The sequence below is a fragment of the Heptranchias perlo genome, unplaced genomic scaffold (genome assembly GCF_035084215.1).
Source record: "Heptranchias perlo isolate sHepPer1 unplaced genomic scaffold, sHepPer1.hap1 HAP1_SCAFFOLD_59, whole genome shotgun sequence".
Classification (NCBI taxonomy): Eukaryota; Metazoa; Chordata; class Chondrichthyes; order Hexanchiformes; family Hexanchidae; genus Heptranchias; species Heptranchias perlo.
Genome location: NW_027139612.1, coordinates 5,137,501 through 5,160,318, shown reverse-complemented (window position 1 = coordinate 5,160,318; position 22,818 = coordinate 5,137,501). Strand labels below are relative to the sequence as shown.

At 47.4% G+C, this 22,818-nt stretch overlaps 1 protein-coding gene across 1 annotated transcript in view; it reads right to left on the bottom strand.

The window, feature by feature from the left end:
* Positions 1-20,746: 20,746 nt before the first annotated feature.
* LOC137316341 (probable G-protein coupled receptor 139) overlaps positions 20,747-22,818 on the bottom strand; it is a 3,130-nt gene continuing 1,058 nt past the window's right edge. Inside the window, exon 2 of the mRNA XM_067980406.1 lies at positions 20,747-21,651. Coding sequence (XP_067836507.1) covers positions 20,747-21,651 — 905 coding nt within the window. The remainder of the gene's footprint in view (positions 21,652-22,818) is intronic.

The following is a 22,818-nucleotide window of genomic DNA, read 5'->3' as shown; positions in this document are numbered from 1 at the left end:
AGATGACATCAATTTAAGGAGATTGGCAAAAGAACCAAAGATGACACGAGTCAAAACTTTTTTACACAGCGAGTGGTTAGGATCTGGAATGCACTGCCAGATGGGGTGGTGGAGGCAGATTCAATTATGGCCTTCAAAAGGGAACTGGATAAGTACTTGAAATGAAAATAAATTGCAGGACAACGGGGATATGGATTGCTCTTGCATAGAGCCGGCACGGAGTCGATGCGCCGAATGGCCTCCTTCTGTGGAGTAACCTTTCTATGATTCTATGACTCCAATGTCTTTGTGTTTGTCAGACCCACATTCTGTTTTAGACGAGACACAATTTCCTCCATTTAAAAATTGGGAAGTCCGAGCGAAGGATTCCATCCCACCCCTGGCTTTTTGATTGGTGAGTCGCTCACCACTCCGGTCCTCCAATTCTGGCAACTTGTACATCCACAGTCCATTTGTCCTACCTTTGACAGCCGTGCCTTCAGCCATATCCACGCTCCACTGTGGTCTCCGTAAGCCCCTCCATTGCCCTCTCCCCATTTCAGGTGCAAGCCGTGGCTCAATGGTCGGACTCTCACCTCTCAGTCAGAAATTTGTGAGTTCAAGTCCCACTCCAGAGACCTGGACACATAATCCAGGCTGACACTGCAGTGCAGTACTGAGGGAGAACAGTGCTGTCGGATGGTCAGTACTGAAGGAGCAGTGCTGTCGGATTGTCACTACTGAGGGAGCACTGTGCTGTCGGATGGTCAGTACTGAGGGAACACTGTGCTGTCGGATGGTCAGTACTGAGGGAGCACAGTGCTGTTGGATGATCAGTACTGAGGGAGCACTGTGCTCTCGGATGGTCAGTACTGAGGGAGCACAGTGCTGTTGGATGATCAGTACTGAGGGAGCACTGTGCTGTTGGATGATCAGTACTGTGGGAGCACAGTGCTGTTGGATGATCAGTACTGAGGGAGCACAGAGCTGTCGGATGGTCAGTACTGAGGGAGCACAGAGCTGTTGGATGATCAGTACTGAGGGAGCACAGTGCTGTTGGATGATCAGTACTGTGGGAGCACAGTGCTGTTGGATGATCAGTACTGAGGGAGCACAGAGCTGTCGAATGGTCAGTACTGAGGTAGCACAGTGCAGTCGAATGGTCAGTAATGAGGGAGCACTGTGTTATCGGATGGTCATAAGAACTTAATGAATAAGGAGCAGGAGGAGGCCATACGGCCCCTCGAGCATGCTCCGCCATTCTATCAGATCATGGCAGATTTACGACCTCAACTCCACTTTCCCGGCCTATCCACATATCCCTTGATTCCTTTAGAGTCTAAATGTTCATCGATCTCAGCCTTGAATATATTCAACGATTCAGCATCCACAATCGTCTGGAGGAGAGAATACCAACGATTTATAATCCCCTTAGTGAAGCAATTCCTCCTCATCTCAGTCCGAAATCGCCCACTAGTTATCCTGAGACTATGACCCCAAGTTCCAGACTCTCCAGCCAAGGGAAACAGCCTCTCAGCACTTACACTGTCAAAGCTCTCGAAGAATGTTATAAGTTTCAATGAGATCACCTCCAATTTTTCTAAACTAGAGAATGAGGGCCGATTCTTCTCAATCGCTCCTCATATGACCACCCTCTCAACCCAGGAATCAATCCAGTTAACATTCGTGGCACCGCCTCTAAGGCAAGTATTTCCTTCCTTAGATATGAAGACCAAAACTGTACACAGTGCTCCAGGCGAGGTCTCAACAAATCCCTGCACAATTGTAGCAAAACTTCCTTACCCTTGTACTGCAACCCCCTTGCAATAAATGCCGTCATACCAATTGCCTTCCTAATTGCTTGCTGCACCTGCATGTTAACTTTCCGTTTTGTGGGCAAGTTCCCACAAATCTCTCTGAACACCAACCTTTAATAGTTTCTCACCGTTTAAAACATATTCTGTTATTCTATTCTTCATACCAAATGAATAACCTCACATTTCCCCACATTATACTCCAACTGCCACTTTCTTGCCCACTCACTTAACCTGTCTATATCCCTTTGCACACTCTTTATATCCTCCTCTGAGCTTAATTTCCAACTTAGCTTTGTGTCATCAGCAATCTTGGATACACTGGTCAGTACTGAGTGAGCACAGTACTGTCGGACGGTCACTACTGAAGGATTGCAGTGCTGTCGGAGGGTCACTACTGAAGGATTGCAGTGCTGTCGGAGGGTCAGTACTGAGGGATTGCAGTGCAGTCGGACGGTCACTACTGAAGGATTGCAGTGCTGTCGGAGGGTCAGTACTGAGGGAGCACAGTGCTGTCGGACGGTCTCTACTGAAGGAGCACAGTGCTGCTGGAGGGTCATCACTGAGGGAGCACAGTGCTGTCGGACGGTCACGACTGACGGAGCATAGTACAGTCGGAGGATCACTACTGAAGGTGCACAGTGCTGTCGGAGAGTCACTACTGAGGGAGCACAGTACTCTCAGTGAGTCACCACTGAGGGAGCACAGTACTGTCGGAGGTTCACTACTGAGGGTGCACAGTGCTGTCGAAGTGTCACTACTGAAGCTGCACAGTACTGTCGGAGGTTCACTACTGAGGGAGCACAGTGCTGTCGGAGGGTCACTACTGAGGGAGCATAGTGCTGTCAGAGGGTCACTACTGAGGGAGCACAGCACTGTCGGAGGGTCACTACTGAGGGTGCACAGTGCTGTCGGAGGGTCACTACTGAGGGAGCACAGCATTGTCGGTGGGTCACTACTGAGGTTGCACAGTGCTGTCGGATGGTCACTACTGAGGGAGCACAGCACTGTCGGTGGGTCACTACTCAGGGAGTGCAGTGCTGTCGGAGGGTCACGACTGATGGAGCACAGTACTGTCGGAGGGTCACTACTGAGCGAGCGCAGTGCTGTCAGAGGGTCACGACTGAGGGAGCGCAGTGCTGTCAGAGGGTCACGACTGAGGGAGCGCAGTGCTGTCAGAGGGTCACGACTGAGGGAGTGCAGTGCTGTCGGAGTGTCAGTACTGAGGGAGCACAGTAATGTTGGAGAATCAGTAGTGAGGGAGCGCAGTGCTGTAGAAGGGTCAGTACTGAGGGAGCACAGTAATGTTGGAGAATCAGCAGTGCGGGAGCGCAGTGCTGTAGAAGGATCAGTACTGAGGGAGCGCAGTACTGTTGGAGGTGCCGACTTTTGTAGGACACATTAAAGCGAGGGCCCATCTGCCCTCTCAGATAGGTGTAAGAGATTCCCCGGCAATATCCAAAACAGTGCAAAGGAGTTCTCCCCGGTTTCCTGGTCAATAATTATCCCTCAACCAACATCATTAAAAATGATTTTCTGGTCATTTATCTCAGTGAATTGTGTGGGATGTTGCTGTGTGCAAATTGTCTGTCACGTTTCCTACATTACCACAGTGACTGCACTTCACAATGTTCTTCATTGACTGTTTTGGGACGTCCTGAGGCCTTGAAAGGCGCTATATAAAGGCAAGTTCTTTCCTTCTTTCAGACGTCTGGACCATGAAACCCATCTTTTGTTCCAAGCTGTTGTCATTCCTCCTAATATCACCTTCTTTTGGGCCTTCTTTCGGGCACTATTGGGTCCTGCTCTCCCCTGCAAAACTGCTCAGTATTCCAGGATCATCCTGGAATGCAAAGATAACCCCCGGCTTCTCTTCTCCACTACAAATCATCTTCTTAAACCCCTCTCCCCTGCCCTCTCCACCCTCACCTCCAACGAAAAGTGCGAGGAGCTCATGGAATACGTTGTCACTAAGATTGAGACCACCCGTTCAGCTGCCTCCCTTCCCCTAGCCCACCAAGCCAAACTTCCCCTACGGCTCCGCCCTGCCCTCGCCCTGAACTCACGTCTTTCTCTTGTTTCTCTCCTGTCTCCCCTCATACCCTCTCCGAGCTCATCTTGACCATGAGATCCACCTCGTGCACCCTCGACCTTATTCCCAGTAAACTGCTGAACACCCAACTTCCCTTCCTGGCCCTCATGCTAGCTGATATTGCTAAAGGTTCCCTATCCTCAGGTACTGTCCCCCTCCCCATCAAATCTGCCATTATTGCCCCCTCCTCAAATAACCCACCCTTGACCCCTCTGTCCTTGCAAACTATCTCCAACCTCCCTTTCCTCCCCAAAGTCCTTGAAAGTTTTGTCGCCTCCCAAATCCGTGCCCATCTTTCCCACAACTCCATTATTGACAAGAGGATCCACCGACTTGCCAATATTGACGGGGTCTCCTGAGATTGTACCAATATTCGCAGAATGGTCTCCAAACTGACCAGTAGAATGGTTCAGTTCCCATATCTGAGTTCAAACCCAACCCTTGTGAAGTGGAGGGTAACTCTCTGAAATTAAAGGATTTCACTCAGAAATAATCTGCAATCTGTTAATGAAGCTGCTCTCCCTTCACATCAGTGCTGTCAGACTGTGGGTCTCATAGATTCTCTTCTTCCAAATATTTATTAAAATAATGTACTGCGCTTTGGGTTTTCCATCTGTGTACTATTTGGTTAAATATTTGTTGTGATATAAACATTGTTGGATTTAAAGTTGATAACTGAATCTGTTTGTTCAGTGACTGTAATTAATGTCAGTTTCCACGGGCCCTACTTGTGTCACTGGAGTGTTTCTCCCTGCTATTAATAAGCGACTACATTCAACATGTTATCCCATAGTGTCAGTGGGAGCATCACCTCAAAGGTGGCCGACGGAGCACGTCATGCTAGATTTATGCGCGCGCATTCCGGACGCCATCGGGGCACATTGGGAGGCCGCTGAGCGCCGATAGAACAGGTGTTAAACGACCCAATTTATAGCCCAGTGAGCTGACACATCGGGGGAGGCCTCACCGTTTTGGAAATGCAGTGAAATACATTGAAGTGTTTATAAACACTGACAGCCGATACACCAGGGGAGACCTCACAGTGTTGGGCACGGAGTGAAATACAGTGAAGTGTTAAAAACACTGAAAGCTGATAGATCAGGGGAGGCCTCACAGTGTTGGGCACGGAGTGAAATACAGTGAAGTGTTTATAAACACAGAAAGCTAATAGACCAGGGGAGGCCTCACAGTGTTGGGCACGGAGTGAAATACAGTGAAGTGTTCATAAACACTGAAAGCTGATAGACCAGGGGAGGCCTCACAGTGTTGGAGACGGAGAGAAATACAATGAAGTGTTTATAAACACTGAAAGCTGATACACCAGGTGGGGCCTCACAGTGTTGAACACGGAGTGAAATCCACTTTAGTGTTTAAAAACACTGAAAGCTGACACACCAGGGAAGGCCTCACAGTGTTGGACACGGAGGGAACTACAATGAAGTGTTTATAAACACAGAAAACTGACATATAGGTATATTGGAAGATCCGAACAGGATTAGGCCATTTAGTCCCTCGAGCCTGTTTCGCCTTTCAATCAGATCATAGTTGATCTGTGACCTAACTTCATATATCCGCCTTAGCCCCATTTCCCTTAATACATTTAGTTAACAAAAATCTTTCAATATCAGATTTAAAATTAACATTTGAGCTAGCATCAGCTGCCGCTTGTTAAAGAGAGTTCCAAACTTCTCCCACCCTTTGCGTGTAGATGAGTTTCCTAACTTCACTCCTGAAAGTCCTGGCTTTCATTTTTAGGTTATGTCCCCTAGTCCTGGACTCCCAAACCAGCGGAAATAATTTCTTTCTATCTTCCCTATCACTTCCCCTTAATACCTTGAAACCTGCGATCAAATCATCCCTGAATCTTCTAAATTCCTGGGAATACAAGCCTGGTTTGTTTACTCTCTCCTCGAAATGTAACCCTTAGTGCCCAGGTATCATTGCAGTAAATCTGCTCTGCACTCCCAAATTCAATATATCCTTTCGAAGGTGTGGTACCCAGAACTGAACACAGTAATCCAGGTGTGTTCTAACCAGGGCTTTGTATGGTTGTGGCATAACTTCTACCCACGTATTCTAGTCCACTAGTTGTAAAGGCCAGCATTCCATTACCTTTTTCTGATTGTTTTCTGTACCTGTCCATGATGTTTGAATGATCTATATACATGGACCTCTAAGTCTCTTGTGATTTTGTGATTTCCGTTCCCACTGCTGTTTCCCTGCACCAGTTACAAAGTACAGTCCTGGTCCCACTGCTGCTGAGACCCTGTGTGCTTCTGCCATCTCAAGCCTTCATTTCTCCAACACTCTCGCAACCTCATATATTTAAATTAGCCGAGCGAGGGAATAGCACCTGGAATCACAGTGCCTTACCCTGATATCTCTCGGTGAGACCCGTCCAGTTAAAGGGGCCTCACCCCACCCTGTTATCTCTCGGTGTGACCCGTCCAGTTAAACAGGCCTCACCCTGTTATCTCACGGTGTGACCCGTCCAGTTAAAGTGACCTCACCCTGAGACCTAACGTTGTGACTCGTCCAGTTGAAGGGACTTCACCCCATGATCTCACGGTGTGACCCAGCCAGCTAAAGCAGTCTCACCCTGCGATCTCACAGTGTGACCCGTCCAGTGAAAGGGGCCTCATCCTGTGATCTTAAGGTTTTAACCGTCCAGTGAAAGGGGCCTCACCCTGTCATCTCACGGTGTGACCCGTTCAGTTAAAGGGGCCTCACCCTGTCATCTCACGGTGTGACCCGTTCAGTTAAAGGGGCCTCACCCTGTCATCTCACGGTGTGACCCAGCCAGTTAAAGGGGCCTCACCCTAAGATCGGACGTTGTGACAGTTAAAGTAGTCTCACCATGAGATCTCACGGTGTGACCCGTCGTTAAAGGGGCCTCACCCTGTGTTCTCACATTGTGACCCGTCCAGTTAACGGGGCCTCACCCTGAGATCTCAAGGTTTTACCCGTACAGTGAATGGGGCCTCACCCTGTGATCTCACGGTGTGACCCGTCCAGTTAAAGGGGCCTCACCCTGTGATCTCACGGTGTGACACCTCCTGTTAAAGGGGCATCACCCTGTGTTCACACAGTTTGACCTGCCCAGTTAAAGGGGCCTCACCCTCTGATCTTACGGTTTGACACGTCCAGTTAAAGGGACGAGTGAGAGACAGAAGAAATTGTCCCAGCTCCAGAAAAGCATGCAGGATCTGCTCCAGCTGCAGTCGATGGGGATCGATGTCGGGGAGGAACTCAGGGAGTTGAAGGGCCAGCAAGTCTCACTCTTCGCCTCCGAGGCCTCGAAGATCATCTTTCAGTCCAGAGCCCGCTCTGTGGGGCAGGGCGAGAAGTGTTCACGTTTCTTCTTTCAGAAGATGCACAGAGGGACCTCTGGTGATCAGCAGCCTGAAGGAGGAAGAGGGCTCGGTGACGTCTTCACAGACCGACATACTGAGGATCAGCAAGTCCTTTCATGCCGGGCTGTATGACGCAAAGCTCAGAGACAGCATGGCCTCCCAACCCTTCCTGTCCTCTATTCCGGAGGCCTTAGAGGACAGCGAGCGGGAGAGCCTGGATCGGCCACTGACCTTGGACGAGCTGACAAAGGCCGTCCAGTCCTTCGCGAAGAGTAGAACTCCGGGGAGCGATGTTTTACCGGTTGAGTTGTACTCGGCTCTGTGGGACTGGATGGACGCAGACCTACTGGAAGTATACGGGAGTTTGCTTCTTGCAGGCAGCATGTCAGAGTCCATGAGTAAAGGCATCATCACCCTCATCTACAAGCAGAAGGGGGAGAGGGGGAAATCAGAATTTGGCGACACATTTCCTTGGTAAATGACGACTACAAGATTCTGTCTAAGGCTATCGCCAACACGCTCAAGTCGGCTGGAGCGGGTGATCCACCCGGATCAGACCCGGCAGGAAGTTCTCTGATAGCCTTACGCTGCTCAGGGATATGATCGCCGACATACAGGACAGGGGGTAAACAACTGCCTGATCAGTCTGGAACAGGAGAAGGCCTTCGATAGAATATCCCACACGTACATGATGGAAATGCTCTCCAAAATGGGGCTTGGGGAGGGAATCTGCGATTGGATCCGACTACTCTATGCGCACATCCGTTGCGCATTCCTAATCAATGGGTGGAGTCGGAGAGTTTTCCAATCAGATCTGGAGTCAGGCAGTGCTGTCCTCTCTCTGCGGTCTTGTTCGTGTGTTTATCGAGCTATTTGCAGCGCCCATCAAGAAGGACACATGTATCAGGGGGGTGACGACCCCAGGCAGTGGAGGCACACAGGTTAAGGCCTCCCTGTACAAGGATGACGTCACCGTCTTTTGGTCCGATCAGTCGGTCCACAGACTGATGGGCATCTGCCACCAGTTCGAGCTGGCCTCAGGGGGCCAGAGTGAACCGCAGTAAGGGTGAGGCCATATTCTATGGCAGGTGGGGGACCCAATACTTTGTCCCCTTCACCATCATGTCTGGCTACCTGATGGTGCTGGGTATCGGGTTCGGGGGGCCCCAGGCTTCAAACAAGAAATGTAACTGGAAAGAACCTGGTGATAAAGTGTGAGGTACTCACAGTTTTACTTCATGTGGCTCAGGTCTGGCCCATTCCCCGCAGTTCCTTTGCCACAGTCACCAGGGCTATCTTCCACCTTGTCTGGAGGCGCAAGTTAGAACGTGTCCACAGGGACACCATGTACAAACCCCCAGACAAAGGGGAGAAGAGCGTCCCCAATATTTTTACATTTGTGTGTGTCTGCCTCAGGATGTGTGCAGAGCCCCAGTACACAAACACCAAGTGTCACTACGTGCTGAGTTTCTACCTGTCCAATACACTGAGAAAACTTGGTCTGGTCATGCTGGCCGAGCAGACGCAGGACGTCCCGTCCAGCTGGCCCGCCCCCCCAACCCCCCCACCACCCCCAACCTGTCCCAGGTGGAGAGTTCCTGAGGAGGAACTACTTGGACCACAAGGCCGTCAGACGGTGGTCGAAAGAGGAACGTTCTGGCGGTCCTGCAGGAAATGGAGAGGGTGGATCCGGTTGGGCAGCTCCCCAACCAGAAGGTCGATGCCATTTGGCAGAATGTCTCATCACCAGAACTGACCAACAGGCACCAGGATGTGGCCTGGATGGTGGTGAGAAATGCCCTCCCAGTGCGGTCTTTCCACCACTGCGAGCTGCCCTCGACACTGCAGCACGGACTGGATCATCGTCCATCTCCAGGTAGACTGCCCCTTCACGCAGAAGTTGTGGAGAGAGATGCTTTGGTTTCTGTTCCAGTTCATCCCCAACACTTCGGTAACACAGGACGCTTTGTTCTACGGGCTCTTCCCCGGGGACGCACACTGAGACAGATATCACCTGCGGCTGGAGGACCATTAACTCGGTGAAGGAGGGTCTTTGGTCCACCTGAAACCTGGCACATTCCAAGGTCCAGGAGTATGTGTTGCGGGACGCACTGAAGTGAGGTGCGGCCTACGCGTAGGGTCGATGGGGAATGGCCACCGTGTAAAGCCACCCCACCTTTTATTGTGCAGAATGTATTAGAAAATATGTACTGTGTTTTGTATTCAATTAATGAGATCATAGTGTGTGCGATCTGTTTTGTATTGTTTTGAATTGAAATTGCGACTTTTACCCTGAACTGTAGGTATCCTTAAATTTTATGAAATAAAGTATATTTTGAAATTTTAAGAAGTTGCACCTCAAAGGCGCCCCCTGCTGGAGAGCAGAGACAAATGCTCGAGTGAAACAGCCGTGTTCGGGCAGACACCTGAAGCTTTAAGGTTTGAGGAAGGAAAAGAGGTGTCCTGGGCCTCAGCGCCAACATGTTAAGCTGTCGGCTGCCTGTAAAGTTCAGAGGGCCGCCTTGAGATAATTGCTGCTGACTGTAAAAGCAGACTTATTCCTTCGATCTGGAATTGAACCAGCAACCGAAGGATTACTTTGCTTTATTTATCACTTATAATCCTCTGTCTTACCACCGAAGTGATGGAAGGGATGTAGGAAATGGGATTGTTCACCATGCGCATTTTGACACTCCCGGACTCGTGGAATCGCGTGGGCATAACCGAGACTGACTCGGTACCTGCTCATACTGCAGCGCCGTGGGAGTGTGAGCTCCTATTTACTCCCCACAGCCCTGGGCCGGTAGAGCAGTGGAGATCATGTCTGACCAGAGTTCCGAAGATTGTTGATTCGATTTCGACCTGGATGGATGCTTTTTGCAGCCTGCCCCTTACTTTATGACGTGACACCCTGCAAACTGTCCTGCTCGTTAGTGCTGCCTGCTTAATTATATGCCAAGTGTCTTTTTAGCGCAGCAGGGCAGCGCGTCAGTCTGATAACCGGAAGGTTCTGAGTTCGATCCTCAGCAAAGGCATTATGGAGTCTAAAGCTTTTTTTAAACTTCTTTGCTCAACACCAAAATCAAGAATTTCTGCTTATTGTCGCACACCAAAAGATGTGCTGCCACTTGACCTCTCTGTACCGTAGCACATGGTGAACTTTTGGAATTAAGTGGGTTATGGGCTCGCTGAAAACTGAAGCCATTTCTGTTTATTGACAATTGATCCAAGGTAAATGAAGAATACAGGTATCGATCCCGCTAAGTGAGCACGCTACCATTTGGGCGAATTCCCTGTTTAATACTCATACATTGACCCTTCCAGTATCTGCTTCACACTCGCCTCCACCCAGCTCCACGACCAGTGGAGAAATCTTGCCTTGGGTTGGTCCCGTCCCTGAATTTTTTCAATACTTTGCTCCAATCGGTGGTATCGAGTATCAGCAAGTGAGCAACAGCAGAACGGGAAGCCACAGTGAGCGGCCTTGATCTAACTGCTGCTTATTGCAAAATCAAATTCACGGGTGCATGACCGAGACTGACTCGGTACCTGCTCATACCGCAGCGCTGTGGGAGTGTGAGCTGCTACTTACTCTGCACACCCTGAGCCAGTGGAGCAGTGGATAACGTGTCTAATAACAAATCAGAAGATTGCCTGGTTAACTCCTACCTGGCTGGATTGTTTTGCAAACTGCCCATTACTTTATGACTTTAGATAGCTTGCAAACTGTCCTAATTGGCAGTGCTGCCTGGCAGTCTCCACCGTAAGTGCGTTCTTAACACAGCAGGGAGTGCATTAGTTTTATTAACTTTGTAAATCCTTAGTTCAATCCACAGAAAAGATATCAGGACCCGTGAAGCTTTTTTCCATGTCTCACCTCTTCTTTCCATCTTTACTAAACACCAAAATCAAGAACTTTTGCTTATTGCAGTACACCAAAAGATTTGCTTCCCCTTGACCTCTCTGCATCGAAGCTGAGGATTAACGTGGGACAACTGACACCATTTTTGATTCAGGACAATTACCCAAGGTAAAAAAGCGAGTGGAGAATGCGGGCATCGATCCCGCTAGCTCTCACATGCTAAGCGAGCGCTCTACCATTTGAGCTAATTCCCCAGTTGCGGTGGTGAAATTGCCCTTCACAATGGTCGCTTCACACTCGCCTCCGAGCAGCGGCACGAATTTCCCCCTCCCTGAAGACATTCAATACTTTGCTCCAATCGGCGGTATCGAGCGTCAGCAAGTGAGCAATGGCAGAACGGGAACCGACAGTAAGCGGCCTTGATCTAACTGTTACTTCTTCCAAAATCACATTCGCTACTTCGAGACGGAATTAAACCAGCAACCTAAGGCTGGCTCTGCTTTGTTTTCCACCAGAGTCCTCTATTCTGACAGCTGAGCGATCGAAGGGAAGCAGCAAAGATCCTTCTGTGTGGTGATTGTTCACTGTTTTAAACTCCCCGACTCGTGTAGTCGCGTGGGCCTGAACGAGACTGATTCGATACCTGCTCATACAACAGCTCTGTCGGAGTGCATGCTGCAACTTACTTTTCACAACGTGTGCCAGTGGACCGTCGTCGACCCTGTTCTGGTATTATACATCAGAAGATTAGTAGGTTCGAATGCTACCTGGCTCAAAGGTAGCTGCAAACTTTTACTTTCTCACAAAATATACTTTATTTCATCAAATTTAAGAATACACAGAGATCAAATTAAATATCACAATTTCAAAGCAATGAATTTCAGATCGTACATCGTACGATCCCGATATTACAATTTAACCAAGGTACATATTTTTTAATACATTCTATACAATACCACGTGGGACAGCCTTACACAGTAGCCTTTCCCCATCGAGCCTTTGCAACGCCGCACCTCGCTTCAGTGAGTCCCGCAGCATGTTCTCCTGCACCTTGGAGTGTGCCGGTCGGCAACACTCGGTCGTGGACAGCTCTCTCAGGTGGAAGAATCGATCCTGCATTCTCGCGCATGCTCAGCGATCTCTCGACCAGAATCATTAAAAGTTTACAGAGCGGAAGGAGGTCATTCGAAGCATCCAGTGCGCACCGGCTCTCAGCAAGAGCAATCCTGCGAGTCCCACTTCCCCGCCCCATCCCCGTAGCCCTGAAAATGTTTTCCTTTCCATGATTGAACCACCCCCTCGGGCAGTGCATTCCAGATCCGAACCACTCTCTGTGTAAAAAGGTTTGTCCTCATGTCACCTTTGGTTCTTCTGCCAGTCAACTTTAATCGATGTCCTCTGGTCCTTGACCCTTCCGCCAACGGGAAGCGTTTCTCTCTATCTGCTCTATCTCGACCCTTCATGATTTTGAAAACCTCGATCAAATCTGCTCGCAACCGTCTCTGTTCGAAGGAGAACAACCCCAGCTTCTCCAGTCGATCCACGTAACTGAAGTCCCTCATCCCTGGAATCATTCTAGTAAATCTCTTCTGCACCCTCTCTGAGGCCTTCACATCTTACCTGAACTGCGGTGCCCACAAGTGGACACAATACTCCAGTTGTGGCCGAACCAGTATTTTATAAAGGTTCATCATGACTTCCATACTTTTGTACTCTATGCCTCTATTTATAAAGCCCAGGACCCCGTATGCTTTTTTAACCTCTTTCTCAACTTGCCCTGCCACCTTTAATGATTTTTGCATACGTACCCCCAAATCCCTCTGACCCTGTACCCCTTTCAAAATTGTGCCCTGTAGTTGACATTGCCTCTACTCGTTAATCCTACCGAAATGCATCACTTCGCATTTGTCTGCGTTAAATTACATTTGCCATGTGTCCGCCCTTGCCACCAGCCTGTCGATGTCCTCTTGAAGTCTATCACTGTCCTCCTCACTGTTTGTTACCCTTCGAAGTTTTGCATCATCTGCAAATTTTGAAATTGTGCCCCATACACCCAAGTCCAAGTTATTAATATATATCAAGATAAGCAATGGTCCCAGCACCGACCCCTGGGGAACACCATTCTACACCTCTCTCCAGTCCGAAAAACAACCGTTCACCACTGCCCTCTGTTTCCTGTCCCTCAGACAATTCTGTGTCCTTGTTGCTACTCCCTCTTCATTCCATATTTGAGGTTGTTTCTTGTAAATTGCCCTTCACAGTAGCTGCTTCGCACTCGCCTCCAAGCAGCTCCACGACCAGTAGAGAAATCTTGCCGTGGGTTGGCCCCCTCCCTGAATACAATCAATACTTTACTCCAATCGGAGGATCGAGCATCAGCAAGTGAGCATCAGGAGAACGGGAAGCTCCAGTAATCGTGAATGATGCTGAGAAGAGCCCGAGCCTGTGGAAGGTAGACGAGGTCACCGGAAACGAACAGCCACCCCGAGCTTGAGGGAGCAGTGAGAGCCCTGTCTGTCTGACTGAGTGACAGAAGAGTTTTTGCCTGAAAGTGAGTGCGGTTTGACGTGTTGTTACTCAAAGGCACTCCCTGCTGGTGAGCAGAGGCAAGTGCTCGAGCAAAACTGCTGTGTTCGGGCAAACACAGAAAGCTGAAAGGTTTGAGAAAGGAAAAGAGGTGGCGACATGTTGAGCTGTCGGCTGCCTGGAAAGTTAAAAGAGCGGCCTTGAGCTAATTGCTGCTTAATCCAAAAGCAGACACGTTCCTTCAAACCGGAATTGAAACAGTGATTTAAGGATGACTTTGCTTTGAGTTTAATTAACTATTATTCTGAGCTCCCACCAGTTGAGTTATCGAGGGGAAGCAGCAAATAGCTCTCTTTTTGGTGATTGTGCATCGTGCGCCTTTTGGCAAACCCTGACCCGTGGAGTCACGGGTGCATGACCGAGACTGACTCGGTCCCTACTCATACCGCAGCGCTGTGGGAGTGTGAGCTGCTACTTGCTTTGCATAACCTAGGCCAGTGGAGCAGTGGAGAACGTTTCTAATGACAAATCAGAAGATTGTCTGGTCAACTCCGACCTGATTGGATTGTTTTTTCAAACTGCCCATTACTTTATGACTATAGATAGCTTGCAAACTGTCCTAATTGGCAGTGCTGCCTGGCAGTCTCTATCATAAGTGCGTCCTGAACACAGCAGGGAGTGCATTAGTTTTATTAACTTTGTAAATCCTGAGTTCAATCCACAGAATGGATATCAGGACCTCTGAAGCTTTTTTCCATGTCTCACTTCATCTTTCCATCTTTGCTAAACACCAAAATCAAAAACTTTTGCTTAGTGCAGCACACCAAAAGATTTACTGCCCCTTGACCTCTCTTTATCGAAGCTTAGGATTGACGTGAGTTATGGATTTGCTGAAATCTAACACCATTTTTGTTTCGGGACAATTCCCCAAGGTAAAACATCAAGTGGAGAATGCGGGCATCGATCCAGCTACTTCGCGCATACCAAGTATGCACTCTACCATTTGAGCTAATTCCCCAGCTGCGGTGGCCAAATTGCCCTTCACAATGGTCGCTTAACACTCGCCTCCAGGCAGCGCCACGAATTGCCAACTCCCTGAATATATTCAATACTTTGCTCCAATCCGCGGTATCGAGTTTTTGCAAGTGAGCAACCGCAGAACGGGAAGGCACGGTAATCGAGAATGATGCTGAGAAGAGCCCTGAGCATGCGGAAGGCAGATGTGGTCATCGGAAAGCAACAGCACCCCAACCCCCGCCACGAGCTTCGAGGAGCAGCGAGAGCCCTGTCTGTCTGTCTGACTGACTGACTGATGGAAGGCTTTTTTGCCTGAAAGTGAGTGAGGTTTGACGTGTTGTTACTCAAAGGCACTCCCTGCTGGTGACAGAGGTAAATGCTCGAGCAAAACTGTCGTGTTCGGGCAGACACAGAAAGCTTTCAGGTTTGAGAAAGGAAAAGAGGTGTCCTGTGCCTCAGCACCAACATGTTAAGCTGTCGGCTGCCTGTAAATCTAAGAAAGCGGCCTTGACCTAATTGCTGCTTACTCCAAAAGCACACTCTCTTCTTCAAGCCAGAATTAAACCAGCAACCTAAGAATGACTTTGTTTTGTTTTCGACTACAGTCCTCTGCACTCCCAGCTGAGCGATCGAAGGGAAGCAGCAAGGATTACTCTCTTTGGGAACTGTTCACTGTGCGCCTTTTGACACTCCCGGACTCGTGGAGTCACGTGGGCATGACCGAGACTGACTCGGTACCTGCTCATACCACAGGTATGTGGGAGTGTGAGCTGCTCCTTACTCTCCACTACCTGGGCCAGTGCAGCAATGGGTAACGTGTCTAACTACAGGTCAGAAGATTATAGGTTTGATTTCTAACTTCCTCGAAAGTTTCTGCACACTATTTTTTCGCAAAATATACCTTGTTTCATAAAATGTAAGAATCCACAGATTTCAAATTACATATCACAATTTCAAAGCAATAAGATTCAAACTAATACAAAACAGATCGTACACAATATGATCCCAATATTACAATTCAATCACAGTACATATTTCACAATACATGGTGACCAATACAAGGTGGGATGGCCTTACACGGTTCCCTTTCCCAATAGAGCCTTTGTGCAGGCTGCACCTCGCGTCCCGCAGCACGTACTCCTGGACCTTGGAGTGTGCAGGGCAGCAACACTCGGTCGTGGACAACTCCTTTAGATGGAAGGTCAACAGGTTTCAGGCGGACCAAAGGGCCTCCTTCACCGAGTTGATGGTCTTCCATCAGCAGTTGATATCTGTCTCGGTGTGTGTCCTTGGGAAGAGCTCGTGGAGCACAGCGTCCTGTGTTACTGAGGTGTGGGAATGAACCGGGACAGATACCAATGCATCTCTCTCCACACTTCCCGCGTGAAGGGACAGTCCATCAGGAGGTGGATGATGGTCTTGCAATGCTGCAGCCTCGAGGGCAGCGCGCAGTGGTGCTGATATTCCGTGCATGTTGGAAGGACTGCACTGGAAGGGCCTTTCTCACCACCATCCAGGCCACATCCCGGTGCCTGTTCGTCAGTTCCGGCGAGGAGACGTTCTGCCAAATGGCATCGGCCGTCTGGTCAAGGAACTGCCCGATCGGAGCCACGCCCTCCTTTCCCTGCAGGTCACCCAGAACGTTTCGTGCCGACCACTGTCTGAGGGCTTTGTGGTCAAAGGGGTTCCTCCTCAGGGACTTCTCCACCTGGGACAGGTGGTGGGGGATGGTCCAGCTGGACGGGGCGTCCTGCATCTGCTCGGCCAGCGTAGAACCTGAGCGCGCGGTGATTTTTCCGCAAGCTCAGCCTCTTCTCAGCATCATTCCTGATTACTAAGGCTTCCCGTTCCGCTGTTCTGGGGAATGAGGTGGGTCAAGCAGAGCAAGTTTCAATGGGGGAATATTTAGGGAACAATGTTCATAGTATCATGAGTTTTCGATTAGTTATGGACAAGGACAAGGAGCAATCTAATACTTAATTGCAGGAGTGACAATTTCAGTGGGTTGAGATCGGATCTGGCCCGGGTTAATTGGAATCAAAGATTGGCAGGCAAAACTGTAATCGAATAATGGGTGGCCTTTAAAAAAGAAATGGTTCGGGTACGGTCTTGGTACATTTTCACGAGTGGGAAAGGTAGGTCAACCAAAGGCCGATCTCCCTGGATGACGAAAGAGACAGAGAGTAAGATGAAGCAGAGAAAGGGGGCGTATGACAGATATCAGGTTGATAATACAAGTGAGAACCAGGCTGAATATAGAAAGCTCAGAGGAGAAGTGAAAAGGGAAATAAGAGGGGCAAAGAGAGACTATGAGAATAGGCGAACAAAAAGGGAATCCAAAAGTCTTCGACAGGCATATAATTAAAAATGGAAAGCAAGAAGAGGGGTGGGTCCGATTAGGCACTAAAAAGGAGATTTACGCATGGCTGCAGAGGGCATGGCTAAGGCACTAAATGAGTACTTTGCATCTGTCTTTAACAAGGAAGAAGTTGCTGCCAAAATCACAGTAAAAGGGGAGGTAGTTGAGTTAATGGAAGGGCTAAAAATTGATTAAAAGGAGGTACTAAAAAGGCTGGGTGTGCTTAAGGTAGATAAGTCATCCAGTCCAGATGGGATGCATCCCAGGTTGCTGAGGGAACTAAGGGTGGAAATTGCTTAGGTAATGGACATAATCTTCCAATCATCCTTAGATACGGAAATGGTGCAAGACGACTGGAGAATTGCAAATGTTACACCCTTGTTCAAAAAAGGGTGTCAGGATAAACCCATCAACTACAGGCCAGTCAGTTTAACCTCGGTGGTGGGGAAGCTTTTAGAAAAAAGTAAACAGGGACAAAATTAATACCCACTTGGACAAATGTGGATTAATAAAAGGATTAATTAGATAGCCCTTTCAAAGAGCTGGCAAAGGCACAGTGGGCTGATTGGCCGCCTCTTGTGCCGTACCTGCTATGAAAATATGAAACTATGAACAACAACTTCAATGCCATAAACCTGAAACAAAATGGCAGCCAGTAAGGCAGTAATCTTATAGAGCGGCAAGCTGGGCATCTTACCGAGTTGCAAGGCGGCCATCTTATTGCGGGGCAAGGCAGCCAACTTACCGGCGGGCATGGGGGCAATGTCAAACAAATTGACCGCCATGAAAGTTGAACGAAATTGCCGCCCTGATCTTGAAACAAAGTGACCACCAATAAGGCATCCATCTTACTGAGGGGCAAGGTAGAGCTTTTTATGGTGAGAGAGACGGAAAGAGTTCATTTGCTGGTCCTGTTAAATTACTGTTGCACTATAGTTATAGATACACATTGAGCGAGACTGGCACTAGCTGATGTTTAACAGGAATATGGAGGTGCAGTGAGGGATTAAACACCAAAATGTGAACTTCTGCAAAAATAAATTGACTAACATTTGATTATTCTGACGTAATGGTTACCGAGAAGGAAAGACCAGACATTCGGAGGAAAGGTCCAATTAACCGTTTTGTGTAGCGAATGCAATTCTAGCTTCTATTAAATAAATCAGAATAAAATTGGACTCAATCTGAATGTGGTTCTAATCTGGGATTTTGTTTATTTCTCCATTATTCATATTTTTCTTTAATCTGAAACAATAACAGCATTTGTAACATTAACAGAGCAGGAGAGTGCAGCGGGACCCTGTCCACTTTAATAACACAGCAGACGGGTTAAGAGTACATTGTGATTTATCAGAGAATCCAGCAACTCACTGGGAAAGTTACACATGGTACAGATGGAGGATCAAAAAGGTGCAAAGTGATTTTACACTTTAATTTGGGGCAATGACTTTTGTCTCCACAATGTTTAATTTGATTAAAAACTTAATGTGCTCTTTTTTCCTAAAGAAATTTCAAGCACAGACCAGGGCTTCATAAAGAAAACAATTATTATTTATACACTATAAAAATTGACATTTGAATTTAAAAAACACTTTGGGTTTATGCCCGATTTAGAATTGCTTTAACCACAATAAAACAACACATTCTGAATTCCGAAAATGCAAAACCGTTTGGAAATCAAATGTCTATCTTGGAATAAGCCCATACAGGAAGTTATATCCTCATGGTTGGTTGAAGCATGCGGGAAAATTCCAGGTATTTTGATGGATGATGTTGCAGTGTAGCGTGGCTTTCTCTTGTATCCAGGTCATCGGCTTCATAGGCAATCTGTAAACCAGCATCGAGGCATCAAGCTGGGAGGTAGCGAGCAGTCATTAAGATTCCAGGTGAGGTGGTGCTGCCAGGAAGTGAAAGGTGAGTTTGGAGCAGTCGTGGTGGATCTGTGTCTCTCCACACTCAACTTCTGACCAGCTTTTAAAGAGATTTTTAACACCGGATCACACCTCTGGGACGATGGCTTCTCAACGATAGTTTCCTACAAATACAACCCACGATAGATTGACACTTCACTTGTTTTCTCTCATTGTCCACAACGTAACCTAGTTAAGTCGGCAGATTGTTCAACTACCTCTAGCCCTCCTGGAATCGTTCTTTTTGCTACGGTGATCTATCCTCTGCTGTGTGATCATTTACAATGTGTTATTAACAATCCTTTAAACAGCCCTTCCACCTTTGAACAGTCCTTTTCCTTCAGACATGCTGAAGTCGATTTCGTCTCAGGCTTTCGTTCAATAGATGAATGTTTACGACATAGAGCAGCTGGGAAACCCCTGCAGTAAGTAATGGTCAGGGTCAGGGACACAAGGCTGAGTGACTTTATTGTGCAGCCTCCAGGCATCACCTTGAGAAATGTCAAAATTAAATGCAGAAGAGTGTTACCCCAGAACAAACATGAACTGTCCAACCTGCTTCATCTGCTGCTGTTCTGCTGGTCAGCACTCTCACACACTCCAGGCTGATTACACAGTTTGTTTGGTTATTTAATGTTTTCTGTGTTCTAGTCTCACTCCTGCCCCTACCCTGCTGTCACTTTATATGTTTGTCCAACTTTCATTGTGTCTATTCTCTGTTTATGTCGTTTGTCCCTATTTATTTTCTGTCTGTTTTTCTATCTTGTTATTTCCACTTCCACTCCCATCACTTTGCACTTCTTTGTCAGTCTCTCTCTCTCGTTCCATCCATGTCTGTTTGCTCGCTCTCATTATATATATATATATATATATATATATATATATATGTATGTATATATATTAATATATGCTTTCTTTTACTCCTTCTTTCTCTCTTTCTATTTCTCTCCTGTCTTACAAACTCTCATTATTTATCTCATTCTCTGTGTAACTCTGTCTCTACCTCTCTTTGTTTCTATCTCTCTCCCACTCACACCCTATCCCTTTTATGTGAACCTGTTTTAATTTTCTGCGCTATTTAATCATGATATTTCTTTTGTCCCTTTGTTTTTTCTCTGTGTTCCCTCCTCTCTCCATCTTTCTCTCCTTCTGTCTCTCTCTCTCTCTCTCTCTATCCCTCTGTCTCTCTGTCCATCTTTCTCTCTTTCTCTCTGCCTTTGTCCCACTACCTCTCTCTTTTTCTCTATTTCTCTCTCTATCTCTCTCTCACCCGCTCCCTGTGTCGCTCTCTGCCCCTCTTTCTCTTTCTCGCTCTCACTCTCTATGTCTGTGTTTTTCTCCCTTTTCTCTGTCACTCTATCTCCCCCTCTCTCTTTCCCTCTCTTTATCGCTCCCTGTCTCAGTCTCTCACCCTTTCCCTCTTCGTGAATCATTGTGGCTTTCTCTCTCTCGCTCACTCTCTCCCTCCCTCTATCTCCCTTTCTCTCACCCTCTCTCACCCCCTCTCCATTTATTTGGAATGCACCCATTCTGATCAGTCCCAAAGCAGCTCCTTTGACTCCCAACTTTGCAAATTTTGATGTACGGCCATTTAGATGAAGTCCAGCTGAGATACTTGTGCCATCATTTTGCACAAAAATGCACGTGTTGCCTGCAGAATAAATCCTGCCTCAATAGATCAGAATTTCAATAAAATATAATATCAGAAGCATATTTCAGATCATTTAACGTCTCTGTGTGGCTAATATAAAATGTACTTTCCATCCCCTGGGAAGTGTAGGGATGGAGTATGAAATGAGATTTAGTTCTAGTGCTTGAAACCCTTCAGCTCTTTCTATGATTTCACGAATTTAACAATTAGTTTGAATGGGTATTTCACCGCGTTCTTCAGCTCCTCTCTGAATTTAGTTTGCGTCAGGACATAAATACACGTGTTTGTGCAGGAACTGAGAAGCTGCAGCATCTTCGCTGTTTGTTCTGTGATATAACCAGGGTCAGTGAAGGAGTAATAAGACCGAATGTCCACAATTCGTACATAAATGGAAAACACAACCTGTGTCAGCCACAACAGTATAAAACTGCCCGAGATACTGAAGAGTAAAATGATGGATTTCTTTCGGTTCTCCATCTCTGGATCACTCTGATTCTCTCCATTGCTGCGGCCCCGGAGTCCCCTGCGGACTCGACTGGACACTAAAATACGCCTGACCGTCAGGACATTGAGCAGCAAAATCAGACAGAACGGGACACAAGGGGTTAAAATGAGGTGCAACATCTCAAATGCGGCCCATGCGGGGGAAGTAAGGAAGCTCGGTTTAATCTCACAACCCCAGGGAACATTATCAATTATAAATCTAGGTTCATATATAAAGTACCAGGGAAGACTCTCTGAACAGCCCAGCACACTCACTGTTCCCAGAACCACAGCCGCCGTTCTCTCGGTGCAATATTTCGTTTTCAGCTTCTCACAACAAATGGCCACAAATCGATCAAAGGTGAAAGCAACTGTGAGCCAGACGGAAACCACTGTGGCTGCTTCAGTCATAGAGAGAATAAAACTACACAGGGGAGTAATATCCAGGAATGACCATGGGAGATAGAGCACATTAATTTTGCTGAATATCGGATCAGTGATAACGACCAGGAGATCGCCCGCTGCCATTCCCACCAGGTAGACACTGATACATTTGGAGAGACCGCACTTTCCTCGGGACAGGATCACAATCGCCACCAAGTTAACTGCAACAGAGAAACAAGTAATCAGAGAAATTACTGATCAGACCTGGAGCCAAAGCAGCATTTTGAGAGGCTCTGGGGTGAAATTTCCAGCTTTGTTGCTGCATCAAGGCGTGGAAAGTGATTGATTGACCTGGGCAGCGCTTTCGGGCAGAGAGATGTTTTTGAACACAATGATCAATAATGAATTGGGAGATGGATATAGAAAGTGAATAAAGTGAGCACTGGATCCACTGGAAGGGCTGAGTGAGGGCGCAGTGCCGGTGGGGAAGGGAGAAGGGGTTTTACACACCGGGAATCCAGCGGATAAAAGCCGGATTTGGGTTCCAGACGGACGGGGAAAGAGAGGGAAGGGTGGGGAATGTGAGGGGACAGGGGAAGGTGCAGCTGGTTTATTTTTCTGGGATAATTGATCCGACAGGGGCTGGCACTAAATGGGAAAGGCAGCTGGAGCCCGAGCCAGTGAGTGAGATTGGGAGGGGGACAAGGAAAAGGACATGTAGGAGCTGGAGGGGAGTCAGGAGCAGGAGATTTGGGAAAGTGGACAAACTGAAGCAACGGATGAGGAGACAGAGGATTCAATGCAGTGGGAGGAGAGGCTGGGATTCACAGGGAGAGACTGCAGCAGAGTGTGAGAGGAAATCTAATCTATGGGTCCCACTAACACAATCCATCTAATACATTCAACAGTTCATTTCTGTGGTTATTGGTGTCAGGGAACCTGTGTAGTTATAAAATGTGTACAATAAATTTACTTTGTAATTCATTTGAAATTAAATTAAAAAGTATTAATTAAATCAACCTCGTTGTTTATTGAATTCACTTAACTTTAACGTACTGTATCCGAACAATTCATTACAATCAAGACATTTCTGATTATATTTTTTTTAGCAAATTTTAATTTTATTTAGTGTTAAGTTGGAAAACAAGGAAAATTCACATAAACAGACTACGGACCTGACAGGGATATGAACATGAGGAGCGAGTCCCACAATAAAAACTCACCCAATCTGACCACATCATAATAACACCTTCAAATCACATTTTCAATGTTTAATTGCACTGGAATTTTCAGCAGTTCATTCTGATGAATTATTCACACCACAGCCTCTCGCTTTCCCTCTCAGTCGCCCTCTCTTTCACTCACTCTACTCCCTATCTCAAGTCCAT